Source organism: Loxodonta africana, chromosome 25 (assembly GCF_030014295.1).
Source record: "Loxodonta africana isolate mLoxAfr1 chromosome 25, mLoxAfr1.hap2, whole genome shotgun sequence".
Taxonomy (NCBI): domain Eukaryota; kingdom Metazoa; phylum Chordata; class Mammalia; order Proboscidea; family Elephantidae; genus Loxodonta; species Loxodonta africana.
In genome coordinates this window covers 27,161,016-27,178,051 of record NC_087366.1, presented here as the reverse complement: position 1 = coordinate 27,178,051, position 17,036 = coordinate 27,161,016, and the positions used below count along the sequence as shown (strand labels likewise).

The 17,036-nt window shown below is 35.9% G+C and overlaps 1 protein-coding gene and 1 pseudogene across 6 annotated transcripts in view; one reads left to right on the top strand and one right to left on the bottom strand.

Annotated features, from left to right (window-relative positions):
* The window catches only part of COP1 (COP1 E3 ubiquitin ligase), a 251,325-nt gene that overhangs the window by 213,921 nt on the left and 20,368 nt on the right, over positions 1 to 17,036 (bottom strand). For 4 of the 6 annotated variants that reach the window (XR_010319394.1, XM_064276606.1, XM_064276605.1 and 1 more), the window contains exons 3-5: positions 14,274 to 14,371; positions 6,442 to 6,518; positions 5,483 to 5,602 (exon numbers count right to left, since the gene is read on the bottom strand). Coding sequence is in view for 5 of the 6 variants with exons in the window: in XM_064276606.1 (XP_064132676.1) it covers positions 5,483 to 5,602; positions 6,442 to 6,518; positions 14,274 to 14,371 (295 nt within the window). In the remaining variant the exon portion in view is untranslated. Of the gene's footprint in view, positions 1 to 4,298; positions 4,364 to 5,482; positions 5,603 to 6,441; positions 6,519 to 14,273; positions 14,372 to 17,036 lie in introns of all 6 variants that reach the window. The other 2 variants (XM_064276604.1, XM_010590991.3) reach the window with 2 other exon arrangements.
* LOC135228652 (small ribosomal subunit protein eS24-like) lies at positions 10,254 to 10,953 on the top strand (annotated as a pseudogene).

Genomic DNA, 17,036 nt, shown 5'->3' with positions numbered 1-17,036 from the left:
AGCATCGCAAAGCAGAATTTATAGACCTTAGACACTTTCTTGAGAAGTAAATTAAACTGCCACACAGAACACAATCATAAGAGCTCTGTGTCCCAACAGTGATGACAAAGTATCCCAGATCATCTGTATCTTCCTTGGGATTTCTTTTCACTGATTACCTCTGCCTACTGATTATTTGGCTAAGGAGCAAAGACCACATCTTTACATAAAAGAGCATATATTGCCAAGGCTGCTAATAAAAAATATAGTTAATTTGCAAAGGAGGTGTACTATTTTTAAAATATAAAGTTTGAATACTTAATTTCAGTCTATCAACTAAAGCATGTAAGCAGGACAAGAATACAACTGATCTGAACACAGAAGGGGGTTAAAAAGCCACCCAAAGTCTCCAGGTCAAAGAGAAACCGGGACAACTAAGTATACTAGGAATTCAGTTTATGGCACATTCTGTAGTTTAATCTTCTGTAAAGGAATGGTTTCAAGAAAGGAGACAAATGTCAAACCATAATTTCATATGTAAGTATAAAAGAAAATTACATAAAAGAGTGAAGAAATAAAAAGAGAATACTTAAAAATGGGAAGAGTAAATTATGTTAAAATAATGTCTAGCGTATAATCTTCTAGAACAATCTCAGAAATCACACATGAAAGTAATCTCAAGTTATCTAACCCACTACTAAAAATAGAAGTCCAAGAAGTTAACTTTTTAAACACTTCTTAGAACTGTCGTCACTTTCAAAAATGACAATGATCATTTAGCCTACTTCTCTCATTTTCAGATGAGGAAACTGGGGCTAAGAAAAAGTCAGAGTGAAAAGAGACAGTGCTCCTTGAGACAGCAAGTTTCTGTCACTTTTGTCCCATTTAGTTCAAAGTCAATTGTCTCTAATTCAGAGCATGTCTGCCAACTGAACTGGAATATGCTCCAAATTTTTATAAAACATTATTTCTCTTTATTTTCCTACCCTTCTCTGCAATTAATTTTTTTTTAATCCTTAAAGTAGGATATAATTATTCGTATTACAGAGACCAGAGCAACTTACTGCCTGATCAGAGACTAATACAATTACACATGTGAATCGTATAATTAATTCTTCTTGTTTCAATTCCACCCTTTGGTATCCTTCTGATGATTTAGCATGCTAGGGAGCTTTCCAACTGAGAGAAAATGCACTGGTCAAGCCTATGTAAGTATCTAGTCTAAGTGACCTTTATATATTTCATTACAAATGAATAACTAATCATCCTAAGTTCATCTTTCCAAGTACAATGAACTCTGCAGTGGTTTCTCAACAAGTTAAGAGCAACTAGACATAGGAGAGGAAGGAATAATGAACTCATAGACATTTCAATATAAATCTAAATTGATGCACTGAAATGGAAAAATGAGAACACAGCATCAGAAATCTGCGAGAGAACAGGAACCCCTATCAGAGCATAATACTTCTCCGTATCTGAGGATAGCTTTCCTGTATACAGAAGTCTAGGTTGATTGTTTTTTCCATTTAACATTTCAGGAATCATGTTTGCTGTAGAAGAGTTGTGTCTGTGTACACTACCACTTTTTCTGGAATTAAGAATTGTCTTGTTTTTTTCCATTTGTTTATTTAGTTTTTTACGTATTCAACTCCAAACTTCTCCCAGTAGCTAAAAGTCCTATCCATGTGTCCAAAATCATCACACATTTTATCATTTTCTGAAAGAAAGCTCTTAAACTTCCTGACATGCTCCAATCTCCACTACTGGACACTTTCTAGATCTGTGACAGAACTGCTCTCGTTGTCTTAGGATCTCTCCTCATTATCATTCAGGAGACTCCCTTTTCTTCTTTTTTTGCTTGGGATTCCCTAATCCCCTGCTGTATTTCTGAAGAAGCCCTAGTGGCACAACAGTTAAGCACTTCACTGCTAAACGAAAGGTTGGTGCTAAGCAAAAGGTGAGCAGTTTGAGGTTCCACCGAAGGAAAGGCCAGGCAATCTGCTCCCGTAAGGTTTACAGCCTAGGAAAACCACATGGGGCAGTTCTACTCTGTCACAGAAGGTTGAGGCAGAATTGACTGGATGGCACACAACAATAATGCTGTATTTCTTAGTTTATTCCTTCATTTTAATGTTGCTTACGTTCCTGTAGCTTCTATAAGGTAAAAATTTTTAATGAGTTACATATGAAATACTTTAGTCTATTTTTGTACCTATTAAAGAGTTTGGCTGGGTATATAAATCTGGGCTGGAAATTATTTCCCTCAGAACTTTGTAGACTTTGCAACAGTCCATTAAGTTCCAGTGTGGGTGTTGAGAATTCAAATGTCATCTTGATTCCTAAACCTTTGTATATAATCTATTTTTTTTTATCTTTGTGGAAGCTTAGAGGACCATCATTAGTGCTCTGAAATTTCAAGACATATTTTAGTTTGTCTATTCTCAGACATCTTATTTGTAAGAGGCTCTTGATCAGACCTTTCAATTAGAAACTCATATTCTTCCATTCTCAAAAATTTATTATTTATTTGAAGATTTCTTCCTTCTCTTTTTCTCAGGTTTCTCTTCCTGGGATTCCTATTATTTGGATACTGGGTCTTTATTTTTATTTCTTTAACTTTTAATTTCCTACATTTTCTCTTTTCCATATCTTTGACTTTCTACTCTTTCTGTTTTACTTTCTGGCAGATTTCTCTCAACTTTAATTTCCAACCCTTATATTGAGTTTTTCATTTTCCTATCATTTTTATTTTCCAAAAGACATTGTCTTTGAATGCCCTCTTATACAACATCTTGTTCTTCTTTCATAGAATCAAGTTATTTTATCTGTCCCCTGGCACTCTTTCAACTCAGTACTGAAGTCACTCCCAAGGTTCACCCTTCAGCCAAAGATTACACAGGTCTTTTTTATAGGGCCAACAATAACACATATGAGGAATGTTCTTTGTAGTTCAATCATGTATATGAGACTAAATGGACACACCAGCCCAAAAGCAAAGTCAAGAAGGCAGGAAGGGACAGGAAAATTGGACGAATGAAAACAGGGAACCCAGGGTGGAGAAGGAGAGAGTTTTGACACATCACAGGGTTGGAAACCAAAGTCACAAAACAATCTGTGTATTAACTGTTTAATAAAAAACTAATGTGCTCTGTAAACTTTCCTGTAAAGCAAAATATATATAAAATATATTTTATCTGTGCATATTAATAGCATTTATTCACTTACTCACATTTTCTTCTTTGTACATTATCTTTTTCCACTAAGTTGATTTTGTTTCTATTTTCTTCCCTCAACCATCTAGCCATGAAAGCATGAAACACTTAAAGAGCTGATTAGAAGCTCAGGGCCTATCAATGATCTTTACTTACTAGAAGCTTTGCTCTAGGTTAATAAGGCTGGACCAATTCATTAGAAACTCCCGATATGACTATCTTTTGGTGTTTTCGCTTATGCTGTACACTCCCCCCCCGCCCCCAAGACAACTCTTCCGGTTTGCTCCTTGGTGGGTACGAGCCTCAGTGCAAGAGTTCCAGTACAAGTCTGGAGAGATTAAAAGCTCTCACATTCAGTATGTAAATTCATCTATTTTCCAGTATGGTATATATCTTTCACCCTTAAATATGCCTGTTGTACAATGGCCCAAGAACCTCTCTTTTACGTACTCCGGGCGGGGGTGGGGCGGAAAACAACCCTCTAGGTTTCTCCTGGGGTAGAAACGGGAGAATCACTGGCTGCGAGTTGCACAAGAAAGACAAGGGGTTCCAAATGTACCCCAGACAAGACTCCAACCAATCATTCAGTTCTCAGCCTTTACTGTATGAGATACATAATGCTCCCAACTCTAGGGCCTTTGCTCCACATTGTAAATAATATAGTTGGTTCTCAGCTTTCCTCCCACTGCTGGCTTAGTATTCAGCTTTCTCAGATCTGCCTACCTATTTATTACCTTTCATCCATCTGCTTTATAAGCTTACAAAATATTGATGCATTTGGTCTTCTCCCATTTTCCTTCCTTTTAAAAAATCCCTTTATTGTCATTTTCATAGGCTTTCAAAATGGAGCAAGGTAACTGCATATGTTCAATCTATCATCTTTACAAAAAGTATATCATGTATCACAATGTGAAAATATTTACTTAATTGATTTAATCCCCACCACCACCACCACCACACACACTACGATGTAATATTCATGAGAGCAGAACCCTTGTCTGTCTTGTCCACAACCTTAACCCTGGCACACAGTAGATGTTCCAAAAGTATTAGCTGAAAGAGTAAATGAATCAATCAATGAATACATAGGAACTCAAAGACACCTACCTTTCCCCACCCAAAAACCTGGTCCATGGATCCCATTTTAAGAATCTCTGTTCTAAGGATTTTACCTGGTCAGTTAAAGAAAACTATGGTTAAAACCATAGGAGAAATTCCCCTAACCCTGCCCCCCAAAAAGACCAAACCATGGGAGACATTCATTTTGGTCAACTTGACCTCAAAATACCCTCTTCTCCTACCAAAAGACTCCCACCCCACTCAGTGAGACTCAGATCCAAGCTCCATCAATCACAGCCTATCAGCAAAATTTTTAAAAATGAAGTTGGAAAGAAACATTCTTTTTCTTCTTTTATCAGAATCATAAATAAAAACGAAGAAATGTAGACATCTACATTATCCACTGTGTGATAAAATCTATGAGAAAAGAAAATCAGAGCTGTCCCACAGAGACAGGTGCATGTGGCACAAAAGAAGGACCCCCAATAGCACTCCACCCCAATCTCATTTACTTACAGTCCCTGAGAGAAGCCATGGTTACATTTATACCATATTTTGGTTATTCAGCTTTTTTTTTTTTTCTTGGTTATCTATTCACTCCCTTTTCCTCTCAATAAAAATGCCTTTTTTGTTTCAGCTAGGTCAGGGTAGCTATTCGTTTATGTTAAGATACTGATTTTAAGAGATCATATTTAATTCCTATTATATGCAATCTCTCATTTTACATTTTTTACATTTACTTACATAAAACAAATGCAATTTTACATTTATTTACAACTCCATTGCATGAACTAAGATATATTAAGATCTAGTTCATATCTTGCTAAATGTTCTTTAATACTACTACTGCTACCAATGGACACCTGCTCTATTTTCTCCTACAAATCTCCTATGTGAAGAGGGGCAGATATGGCAAGGAAGACATTCATTAGATGAAAAATGTAACTATTCCCTATTAAAATAAAACTGTACTTTCTCATAATCTTAATTAGTATCAGCTGTTGTTAATACAAACTGGCCATTGCAAATAAGTTATATAATAATGAATTTGTTCTTTCTTCTACTTTAAAAAAGGTGAATCTATAAGAAGTGATACCTTGCAGATGTTCCTTGCAGAGAAAAACGGATGGATTAAGTGACACTACCCTATTATTTTTAAACATTTCTACATCTTTTTGAATGCAATACAGCACCATATAAAACAAATTTGTTTTAATTTAGCTGCCACTTACTGCTTCCAATTGTTTCTTCTTCTGCACTAGTAACTCCAGCATGAAGTTGACATTAGCCAAATCAAGGTTATCTTGGTCAGTTCCCAAGACATCCTGAAGCATTTGCCATCTGTGGCCATTCTAAAAATGAAGGAAAAAAACAATAACTTCCTAAGAAGGCTATTTCAGAGACTCTAAAACAAATGTTTAACTGCTATTTCCTAATATGTTTATTGCAAAGATATCAAAAATATAATATTGCAACCTCCTCCTCTGACTCCCAATGCCTTCCTAGACATAATTTAGATAGTATTTCTCCCTTGAATGAATTTAGACAACAGATATGAAAGGTATTATTCAAGGCAAATGTTAACTTAGAATCTCTATAAGTATAAATTTCAAAACAACTGAATGGTCTTTAATTATTTCTGTAGTCATATTTTCAAAAAAAACCCAAAGCCATTGCCATCGAGTCAATTCCGATTCACAGCCACCCTATAGCACACAGTAGAACTGCCTCATAGGGTTTCCAAGGAGTCCTGGTGAATTTCAAATGCCAACCTTTTGGTTAGTAGCTGAGCTCTCAACCACTGCGACATCATGGCTCTACTTGGTAAGGTATGAATTTAAATTCACTTGCCTCCATAAATTGGGCCTGATCCTCTTATTCTGAAATCTTTCAATGGTTTTTCCAAAATATCTGCTCATTCTTTCACCTTGCCTTATAATCCTCAAAATGCCATGTATTACAAGCCAATTCTGCCTCAATATAACACCATCAGACTTTTCAAAAGATAACTCTAATGAAGTATTTCAGACAGTGCAGTTTAAAAAGTCCTATATTTGAATAGAACAATCCTAAACAAATCCCCTTTATAAGAAATCAATAATATACTAAACTTTGACATCTAATTAATATTAAGCCAATAAAAACAAGAAAATAAAATTTATTAAAAATAGTAATAAGAGTTGAAACATACGGTGCTACTCACTGAGTGGTCCAATTTGAACCTCTTTTCCTCAAATCTTTGCTTCTGTTTGAGAATGAGCTCATTCACTGAAAATAGAAACAATAAAAACACACATAATTTGCATTTTTGTTAAATGTATCAATCTAACTGTTCAGTTTAGACAGATTCTATTTAATTTTACAAAGCCCCAAAAGTAAAAAGATACTAAGCTAGCATTTTACTTTATTTCAAAATAGAAAAGGTAGCTTTCAAAATGGAAAAGGTAGCTGCTGCTTCTGCTATGTACTACTATTGCTACTATAGAAGAATTCTTCAGAATATGTACTTTCTCAATGAAGATACTGTTGGCATTTGGGGAGAGATAATCCTTCACTGTGTGAGACTGTCCCCACATGGTAAATGCTTGATTATAGGAAGTAGGCATTAAACATTTTTATTTGTTCATCATTTCATTTGCGAATTTTCTATAACAACCATGGCGGAGACTTTTAGTTACCTATCCAAAAGTCATCTTTCCCTTTTCCTGGATAACTGCATGATTTTTGATGTGTTAGACTATCATATACTTTCAAAGAAGCTCTAGCTCTTTCTCTCCCTAGTCCCAAGGTATGATTTTTGACTAATCTAAGCCAATCTACTCATTCATTCCTCCGCCAGTAATTGATGTGGGATTAAGTATGTACCTAGTCTTGCCCAATAAGAGATGTGCTGCCTCTACAAAAAAAGGATAACAGTAAAACAAGTTCTCTCCCTGCTTCCGAAGAAGGATGATATCTGGAACTGCTTAGGGTCAATTTATAATCCTGAGGAGAGCTAGTCAAAGGACCAAGGCATATGCTGAAGATAGAGGGAAGTGAAAGATGGGAAGAACTTGATGATATTATTGAACCACTGAATTAACTAGCCCTAGAAATTCTTTTCAGGTGAGTCAGTACATTTTCCTTAATGTTTAAACCTCTTTTAATTAGATCATTCTGTTTCACACAGCCGATACAAAACTGGCAAAGGGAAGTTAGTCTAGTTAGGCACTTTATTTTTAGATATTATTCTGTTGGTTATTCTCCCCATTTTTGATTTGAGGAAATTTTAGGACAGAGAGCATAAGGAACTTACTCATGGTGATACACAGAACAAGACAAAGTTAGGAAGAAACTCAACTGTCTAATACTTTCCATTATACCACAATGCAACTATAAATATTTCAAACAAGCTAGACAGATACCAGGGCTACACTATATATCTATGCTGCAAAGATAAATAAGACACAATCCGAGACCTCACACAACTCAAATTAGCAAAACAGACACATATGATAAAGTAATTATGTGGTAACCATTACTATCATTGAAATTGATTTACAAAGAACACAGAGTCAAACTGGACTATATGGTTTCATGCGACATTTCAGTTAACTGGTTTAATAGCATGTTCAGTGCTTCTGTTCTATCTCCTGCTTCACTGTATTACATTAAAAGCTTGCAAGTGGTCATCCAAGGTATAACAATTGATCCCTATTCGCCTGGAGCAACAGATGAAGGAGAGTCAGGAACAGGAAAAAGAAGTAGAATGTGTGGCTAACTGCCTCCACGGACAACTGCTTCCTCTGCCAGGAGAGCAGAAAAACTAAGTGGTGCTCGGCTACCATTACCGGATGTTTTAATCAAAGATTCTACGGGAGAATCCTGATCCAAAAAAATAAAATGCAGAACAGAATTTTAAATTCCCATGGAATCCAGGCTTTCTGGAGCCATGGAGCTGGATGGACCCCCAAAACTACTACTCTGAGATAATCTTTAAAACTGAAACCTTAAACCAAAAATATCCCTAGAAGTCTTTCTTAAACCAAACAACAGTTTGTACTCTTTTAAGAACTGTTTTTATGGGATCAAACTGACAACAGCAACTCAAAAGAGTAAATAGGAAACTCAGGGGACAGCGAGTTTATGTTAATGGGGGAGGAACAATTCAGTAAAGGGTGAAAATGGTTGCACAACTTGAAGAACATAATCAATGTCACAGAATTGTACATGTAGAAATTGTTAAGTCAGTGTATGTTCTGCTATGTATATTCAACAACAATAAAAAAAAAAAAGCAAACCTCCCCCCGCTCCTGCAAAAAAAAGGCAAGGTACGTACAACAGACTCAACATTCAAATGGCAATCCAAAGTCACCTGTTTAGAGGGAACACCCTTTCAAAACTATACTGAAACTCACAGGCAAGAAAAGCAAAATGGTAAACCGAATTCTGAAACTGGAAATTTAGTTTTAAAAAGCAGTGTTACTGCAATTGGCAAAAAACAACAGCTAGTCTCCTGTTTATACTATAGATTTGAAGCTTTTAATGGCTCAATCTCTGTCTTATTCACCAGTGTACCTCTAGCATAGTACCTGGCACACAGTAGGCACCCAGTGTTTGCTGAATGAATGAATAAATAAAATCTTGAAGGCATATTCTTGGATTTCAAGTCTGACAAGCCACCTTTAGCTAATGCTTCCATATTTGTAATCAAGATAAACGTTTACTTGAAACCATAATCAGTTCTCAAAACTGAAATCTAAATCTGAACAATAATCTATATATTTGTTAATTATAATCCCATAGAGCTTTATAACATCCATAATACTAAGAACAAACTATGCGTTTCTACTGCTAACGCATTAATTTTAGAAATTGCCTTTTTAGAGACAGAATAATACGGTAAAAGCATAGATTCTCTAGCTACTTTTTTTTTAAACAGAGATTTTAAACTTTATATGCATGTTGCCTTTTATATTAATAATTAAGGGAGTCACTCATTAAGTAGGCGAGAAAATTCAATTTACAAAGTTTACAGAGAGAAACAAACAAAAAAAACCAAACTCATTGCCATCAAGTCAATTCTGACTCATAGCAACCCCGTAGGAGAGAGCAGAACTGCCCCACAGGGTTTCCAAGAAGTGGCTGGTGGACTCAAACTACTGACCTTTTGGTTATCAGCTGAGCTCTTAGAGAGCGAGAGAGAGAGCAAAAACTAGAGACTGGGGAGGTGGGGGTAGGGGTGAGAGGGCATGAGGATTCCAGGATCAGGACAGAGAGAGAGCTCTCAAGATCAGGAGGGAGGGAGAGGAGCAGACAGAGGGTGCTTCACAGGGAGGACAAGGGTGTGTGTGTGTGTGTGTGTGTGTGTGTGTGTGTGTGTGTGTACACATATGTGGGAGAATATGTCAGAGAATGCAGTGAAAGTTACAGGAAGAGATTGGGAGAAGGAAAGTCAGAAGAGGGAGGGACTGTACTGTAACATTTAGAGTAGAAAAGGCAAAATCTAAATATCTCTCTTCATGAAAAAATGTTACAACTCTAATGATCAGAAAACAAAATCCTTTTTGAGTACTTAACCTTTTAATTCTTCGCTCTCTTCAAAATCATCAAAATTGAAAACCTGACTTGTTAACTAATTAAAAAAAAACACCAAACCTGCTACTGTCAAGTCTATTCCAACTCATAGCTACCCTATAAAAAAAAATAGGACAGAGTAAAACTGCCCCATAGAGTTTCCAAGAAGCATCTGGTGGATTCGAACTGCCGACCTTTTGGTTAGCAGCCATAGCACTGAACCACTACGCCACCAGGTCATTATTTTTATATATACATATATATATATATATAAATCAATAAGTGCTTTTTACAGCACATCAGCTTAGCAACACTGCTGTAACAAAACTCTTTCTATTCCCATTAACTTATATATATAAACAAAATTTCTCAATACTTGTATGTATACTTTAACAATAAGAAAAATACAACTCTTCTTCCCTGGCTGCCTGAGGATTGACCACCATCATGAACAATATGGTAAGTATCTGGACCAAGAAGTTCATAAACAACTGACCAGTTCAGTGGAAACAAATAGTCATCAGTGTGCTTCACGCTGGGAAGGCAAAGGTACTTACGATAGAAATTCTGGAAAAACTGGCCAAAATGTAAAGACCACACCAGAGGTCATCTTTGTGCTTGGATTCAGAACCGATTTTGGTGGAGGCAAAACAACTGGCTTTGGCATGACACATGACTTACTATGCTTGGATTAGCAAAAAAAAATGAACCCAAACACAAACTTGCAGAATATAGCCCGTATAAGAAGAAAAAGAGCTCAAGAAAACAGCGAAAAGAACCCAAAAACAGAATGAAGAAAGTCAGGGAGACGGCAAAGCCAGGCTGGTGCTGGCAAAAAAAGATGAAAGATTCTGCAGTGATTGTACAGATTTTTCAACCACAGGATTAATAAACTATTAAAACTTTAAAAAATAAAATAAAATTTTAAAAAAGGGATGATCTATAGGGATAAATGTTATTTCCATGGCCAATATACATAATCACATTGGAAGCTGCACTATAATTAAAATACTTCAACTATGGGCATAAAATAATTACACTCCAATTACCCATACAAAATTATCCATAAAAAAAGAAGGTTAAAACTGAATTATCTTGAAATGCACATGCATGAATAGGTGTACCTGTAAGTATGTGTATACACACATTTGTATATGTAATGTGCTGGCGGGTATGTATAACCAAAACCAAACCCACTGCCATCCAGTCCACCTCTACTCATAGCGACCCTACAGGACAGAGTAGAACTGCCTCACAGGGTTTCCAAGGAGCGGCTGGCAGAGTTAACTACTGACCTTTTAATTAGCAGCTAAGCTCTCAATCAATATGCCACCAAGGCTCTGTGTTGCCCTTATATCCACATAAATAACAAACCACATGGGGACAGGGGCACAGTTACAGAGGCTTTCTAGACATATACAAACAACTCGCGGCACTGGTTTACTGGGTTAGAAGGCTTAGGACCATGGTTTTAGGGGATAACTGGGTCAACTGGGCTAACTGTAACACAGTTTAAAAAGATAATGTTCTACATTCTAGACTGGTGAGTAGCATCTGGGTTATTAAAAGCTGGTGAGCAGCCACCTGAGATAGAACTATTGGTCTCTACTCATATGTAGCAAAACAGAACGAACGTAGCCTTCTGCTGGAGCTGGCGCTCTGAATTCAGATTTCTAACCTCTGAAACCGTGAGAAAACAAATTTGTTAAAAAAAATAAAGGGCAATTTGTTTGATATTAGAAAAAATAAACTGGAGACTAAAAAAAAAAAAGGAGAGAGAGAATGAAGGAAATCAAAGGCTCAGAGAAGAAACTAGTCCAAGCAACTAATTGCCCACATGAGCTACAGCCTCCTCAAACCTGAGCCAGAGGAACTAGACGGTGCCCAGCTACCACTACTGACTGTTCTGATCAGGGACACATTAGAAGGTCCCACATATAATGGGAAAAAAATGTACAACAAAACTCAAATTCCTAAAATAGGCCGGACCTACTGGACTGATATAGACTGGAACCCTCAAGACTATCACCCCAAGATAACCTCTGAACTTAGATTTGAAGCTATTTTTGCAAGTCACCTTTTAGCCAAATAATCGATTGGCTTATAAAATAAACAATATCAATCATGAGTAATGTGCTCCCTGAACACAATGTGAGTAAACAATTAACTAGAAGAGACCAAATGGTCAATATTTATGCAAAAACAAAGATGGGAAGGCAAGGAGGGGAAGGGAAGCTGGATTAATGGAAACTCAACAAACAGAATGGAAATAATGAGAATGCTGATACATTGTAAAAACTATAACCAATGGCAGAGAACAATTTGTATAAAAATTAGAAAATGGAAACCTAATTTGCTGTGTAAACTTTCACTTAAAACACACATAAAAAACTATTATTAAAACAAAAAAAAATAGGTGATCCTCAAGATAATTTCTACCTTAAGTCAGTAACTGTGACTTATCATCTGGATACACATATTTAAGAAATATATATATATATACATACACACATATACACATACGCGCGCACACACACACACACACACACACACACACACATATATGAGCCCTGGTGCTTAGTGGTTAAGAGCTTGGCTGCCAACCAAAAGGTGAGCAGTTCAAATTCACCAACTGCTCCTTGGAAACCCTATGGGGCAGTTTCACTCTCTCCTATAGGGTCGCTAGGAGTCAGAACTTACTCAACAGCACCTAACAACAACAGAACGTTTATATATATATATATATGGAATTGCTTTACAACTTAAACAGTACTACACTTTTCATATTTCTTTCATACTAGTATATAGTACTCCCATCTTAATATTTAAAAACTCAGGTAACAGAAATTTGAAACTTTCAGACCAATTAAGAAATCATGCCTGAAAATTTTAGTAAATATCAAAATTTTTTCAAAACATCAGATTCTTTTCTGTACTGAACCATGCCAAAAGAAGTAGTACCAGATGACAAATGATGAAAAAAGTGATCCCAGAGCCACAAAGCAGCATCAATCCATACTTGCCAGCTCAGGGACAAAAGATTCTGCTTTGCAAGACTTGGTTTCCCTTTTACCTAACCTAGCCCATAAAATCTAGTCTTCCTGTTCATCATACCACTCAGTATCTCTCTTTTTGTTCTCTTCTAAGTTCCTTCTCCAAGTTTGGAGCCCTGGTGGCACAGTGGTTAAGAGCTCGGTTGCTAACCAGAAGGTCGGCTCCTAGGAAACCCTATGGGTCAGTTTTACTCTGTCCTGTAGGGCTGTTATGAGTCAGAATCAACTCGACGGCCACAAGTTTGTTTTCTGGTTTTCTCTGAGACCGTCATGAGATTTTATCTACCTAGAAGAACTTGTCATTCCAAAAGAAAACTGTCAAAATATTTTCCTTCAGTGCTCCTTCCTGCTATGCAATCACTCTGTGATTTTCCTTCATGAAAAGATACTGGATTATTGTGAAATACAAAAGAGAAAAAAAGAATTGCGGCCAATGTAATTTTAGAGCAAAGGTAAAACTGAAGACCACAGCTAAAAAGGTTCAAATTCATGATTTACTATAAACCACCACTTGAGTTACACAAAATCAAACTGCAGCTGAAGCACTGGCAGATCATACCCTCATACACAAGCAGCCGCCACACAGGACCTCTGAGCATGTTACCCTCTGGAATGAAGACTCAAGCTTCTTGATACATGTACCCAACAGTGCCCTGTTCCCTGTCTAACTATATTTTAAAATTAATCTTTGGCTTCTTACTCATTTACAAAACATTTTGACTAAAAGTTTCCCACAATATCAAAGGTTTTTCAACATGTAGAAATTTTTGATATACATAACTGGCCTCTGATTAGATACTATTCCCTACCAATTACACTTAAGGGTTCCCTATTCACCTCTTCTCCAGTTCTTACTATTCCTCTCTCAAAAGTTCTATAGCCACGTGATCCCTTCCCAGTTGTTATTTTTCAATCGCCTCCCCAGGTCATAGACTCTCTTCTCCCAATCAAGAATCCTCAGGCTCAAGTTGTTTTGTTTTTTTTTTTTTCTCTTTCTCTTCAATATTCTCCAAACATGGCTTTTCCCTCCATATTAACCCTCTCCTCTGTTTCTTCTCACTGCTGCCTCCAGAAGCAGCAGAAATGCACAACACTGCATAGAGAGACAGGTGCTCTGGACCTCGGACATTCTCCTTCATCCTCACATTCTGCCTGGTAATCTATGCAAGAATCTGAGTTCTGTCAGTTTTTCTTTTTTTTTTTTTCCCCATGAAACTTAAAAATAATGATACGGTACTGGCAACATATGGTTCAGAATCTATGACACAACTCAAGAAAGACTGGGAGAAGTTCCCTGGTGAGTAGGAGAAAAAGAGCTGCTTACCTCTAAGCTAGGTTCTCTGAAAAAGTTGGTGCTAACAAACACTTCGAGGGATAGTATATTTAAAAAATAAAAATAATTCCAAACACTTACCCAAGAAATTAGGATACAGATGGTCAATGTTGTCCACAACATAGTTACACTTGGGACATCTATTATTGTCCTCCAAACTTTGATGAATACACTTGTAGCTATCAGTAAAGGAAAAATAAAACAGGTATAATTACATTAATAATAAATCAATAAAATGGTCACAAAATAATGTGTATTAGTCTTTATTCCTCATCAAATGTTTTTCTCCTTATATTTTTATATCATAAATAAAACACAGCATTTATTACATTAACAGTATATAAAAGTTATTACAAAGTAAACTCTAATAACAAGCTTACTGATATAAAATTTAAAAAAATGTATTCCCTAAATTTTAAATTTATACAATTTAAATTGTCTATTACAACACTAAGAAATGTAAATGCCTGCAGGTTAGTTAAGAAACTATTGGTGTTCACAGGAGTGCTGACATCCTTAATATACAATAAATTCAAATTTAATAGGAAAATTAACAAAGGGCAAAAATCAGTCAATAAGCATGAAAAAATCATCACCTGCACTAGTAATGGAAAAATTATTTAAAATTATATACTCGTTTTTATCAATCAGAATGGAAAAAGTTAAAAAAAAAATACTGTCAAAATTAAGGATTACATGTGGATAGGGACAATCACTTATACTATCAGAGGAAATAGAATGGGCACAACTACTTGGGAAGGCAAGTTACATAAAAAGCCTTGAGCTTGTGCATCCCCTCTGATCTAGTGATTTTACTTCTAAGAATTTATCCTAAGGAAATCAGCAGAGATGTATATGTAACAAGAATGTTTGGTATAAGCTTATCTGTAAATAGCAAAATAAACCCAACCTAATTTTTTTTTAAGCATTAAGAAATTCATTAAATATAGTTGTAAACATCAAGTCAATGCAATGCTAAGCAGGCAGTAAAAATCATATTTTTTTTATGGCATATAGTTAAAAAAACACAATTTTTTAATTTTTTTTTAACTATACGCCATAAAAAAATAATCCAACAGCTATTGATAGTTATCTCTAGAGAAATGGGATTATGGGAAACTTTCCTTTTTTTTACATTATATATTTCTTCAATGTTTAACCTTTTACAAATGTGTATTGCCCAATTAAAAAAAAAACTTTTAAAGACTGTTCAGCTAAACCACAGAAATATCTAAATGACATGAGAAAAAAATGTCACTATATCACTATGCATTGAATAAATGTGGCAATTTATAAAACAGTGGATAAAGTATAATTCCATTTCTGTTTTAAAAAAGTATATGTGTACATTAAAAATAAACTGTAAGAGAAATTCACCACGATATTAATAGAGTTTGTCTCTGGGTCATATAATTACATGAAACTTTTCCTTTGCCGATGTCTTTTATCCAAATTTCAATTCAGTAAACATTACTCCTAACAGCCAGAAAAAAATATAAATTTATAAAAAATTATAAGGGTGATTTATAAAAATGATTCCTAAAAAGAACGAGCTTATTTTATTCTATATCCAAATTACTATCAATTTACTTCACCTTTATAAACCGGCTTTTACATTCATCTTCCCCTCTCCATCTTATCAAGTAAAAAAACTATACCCATCAGGTTTGATGGTTCTGGTTACTTACTAGAATCTCACAAATGTTACATTTGATACTTTCAACATAAGTAAAATGGAGGAAATTATGGAGATTATTAACAGTGGTCTTTGGCAAGGCACAGCAGAGCATGTCTACTTATTAGGTCAAGCAATAATTCATTACACTTCACAATACACCCACTCCTCACTTATCAACTACCTCGTTAACTAACATTTCACATAAACAATGTCCATCCGGTAGTAACAAAAGCCAAGGTGCAAGAATAACGCCGGCAGTGATGGTTAAAGGATGTGTGTCAACTTGGCTGGGCCATGGTTCTCAGTGGTTTGTCAGTTATGTAATGATGTAATTCGGCAGTTATGTAATGATGCAGTCATCCTCTATTTTGTGATCTAATGTGATCATCCTCTATTTTTGCATAACGTCAATTTTCACATAATGATCTGGTCTTTGAAACCTAACCATGTCATTAGTAAGGAGTGGGTATATAGCGAAACAAGGTTACTGAATTAATTCAGTAGACTTTTCAGAATCTTTTTAAAAACACCACAGTGAATTTACAAATTAAAAGAAGACAATCAGGAAAAATTAAGAACCCTAGTTTAAAGTGTTTAGTATTTCAACGCTTTTCAAATCTATGAAAGGAAGAGGAGGACGTGAAAGAGTGGGAAGAGGATGGGGGAGAGGAGGGGCATAGAGAGAGAGAGGAGAAAACAGGAGCAGAAAAAGAGATAGCTTGAGTGACCAAGGTTAAGACAGAGCCAGAACTAGAATCATCATCTCCTAACTTTAAGAGCTTGCTCTTTTAGCTTTAGATCAGTGGCCCTCAACTGAGGGCAATTTTGTCCCCCAATGGATATTTGACAACATCTGGACATTTTTAGTTGTCACTCCCTTGGACAGGAGGGCAGTACTACTGGGTAAAGGCCAGAAATGCTCATAAACAACCCACAACACACAGGCAGCCACTCGAAACAAAGAATTCTCTGGTTTAATGTATCAATGGTGCTGAGGTTGAGAAACTCTGCTCCAGGTCATCCAGTTTTCCAGAATAATCAAAATCCAAAGTCTTTGGACCAAAGAAAATACTACTGCTAAGCAACTGGCCCGAAAAGACCAAACTCATACACTTATCAGCCTAAAAGCAAGACCTATGTGACTAAAACTTCATTAGGAACACAAA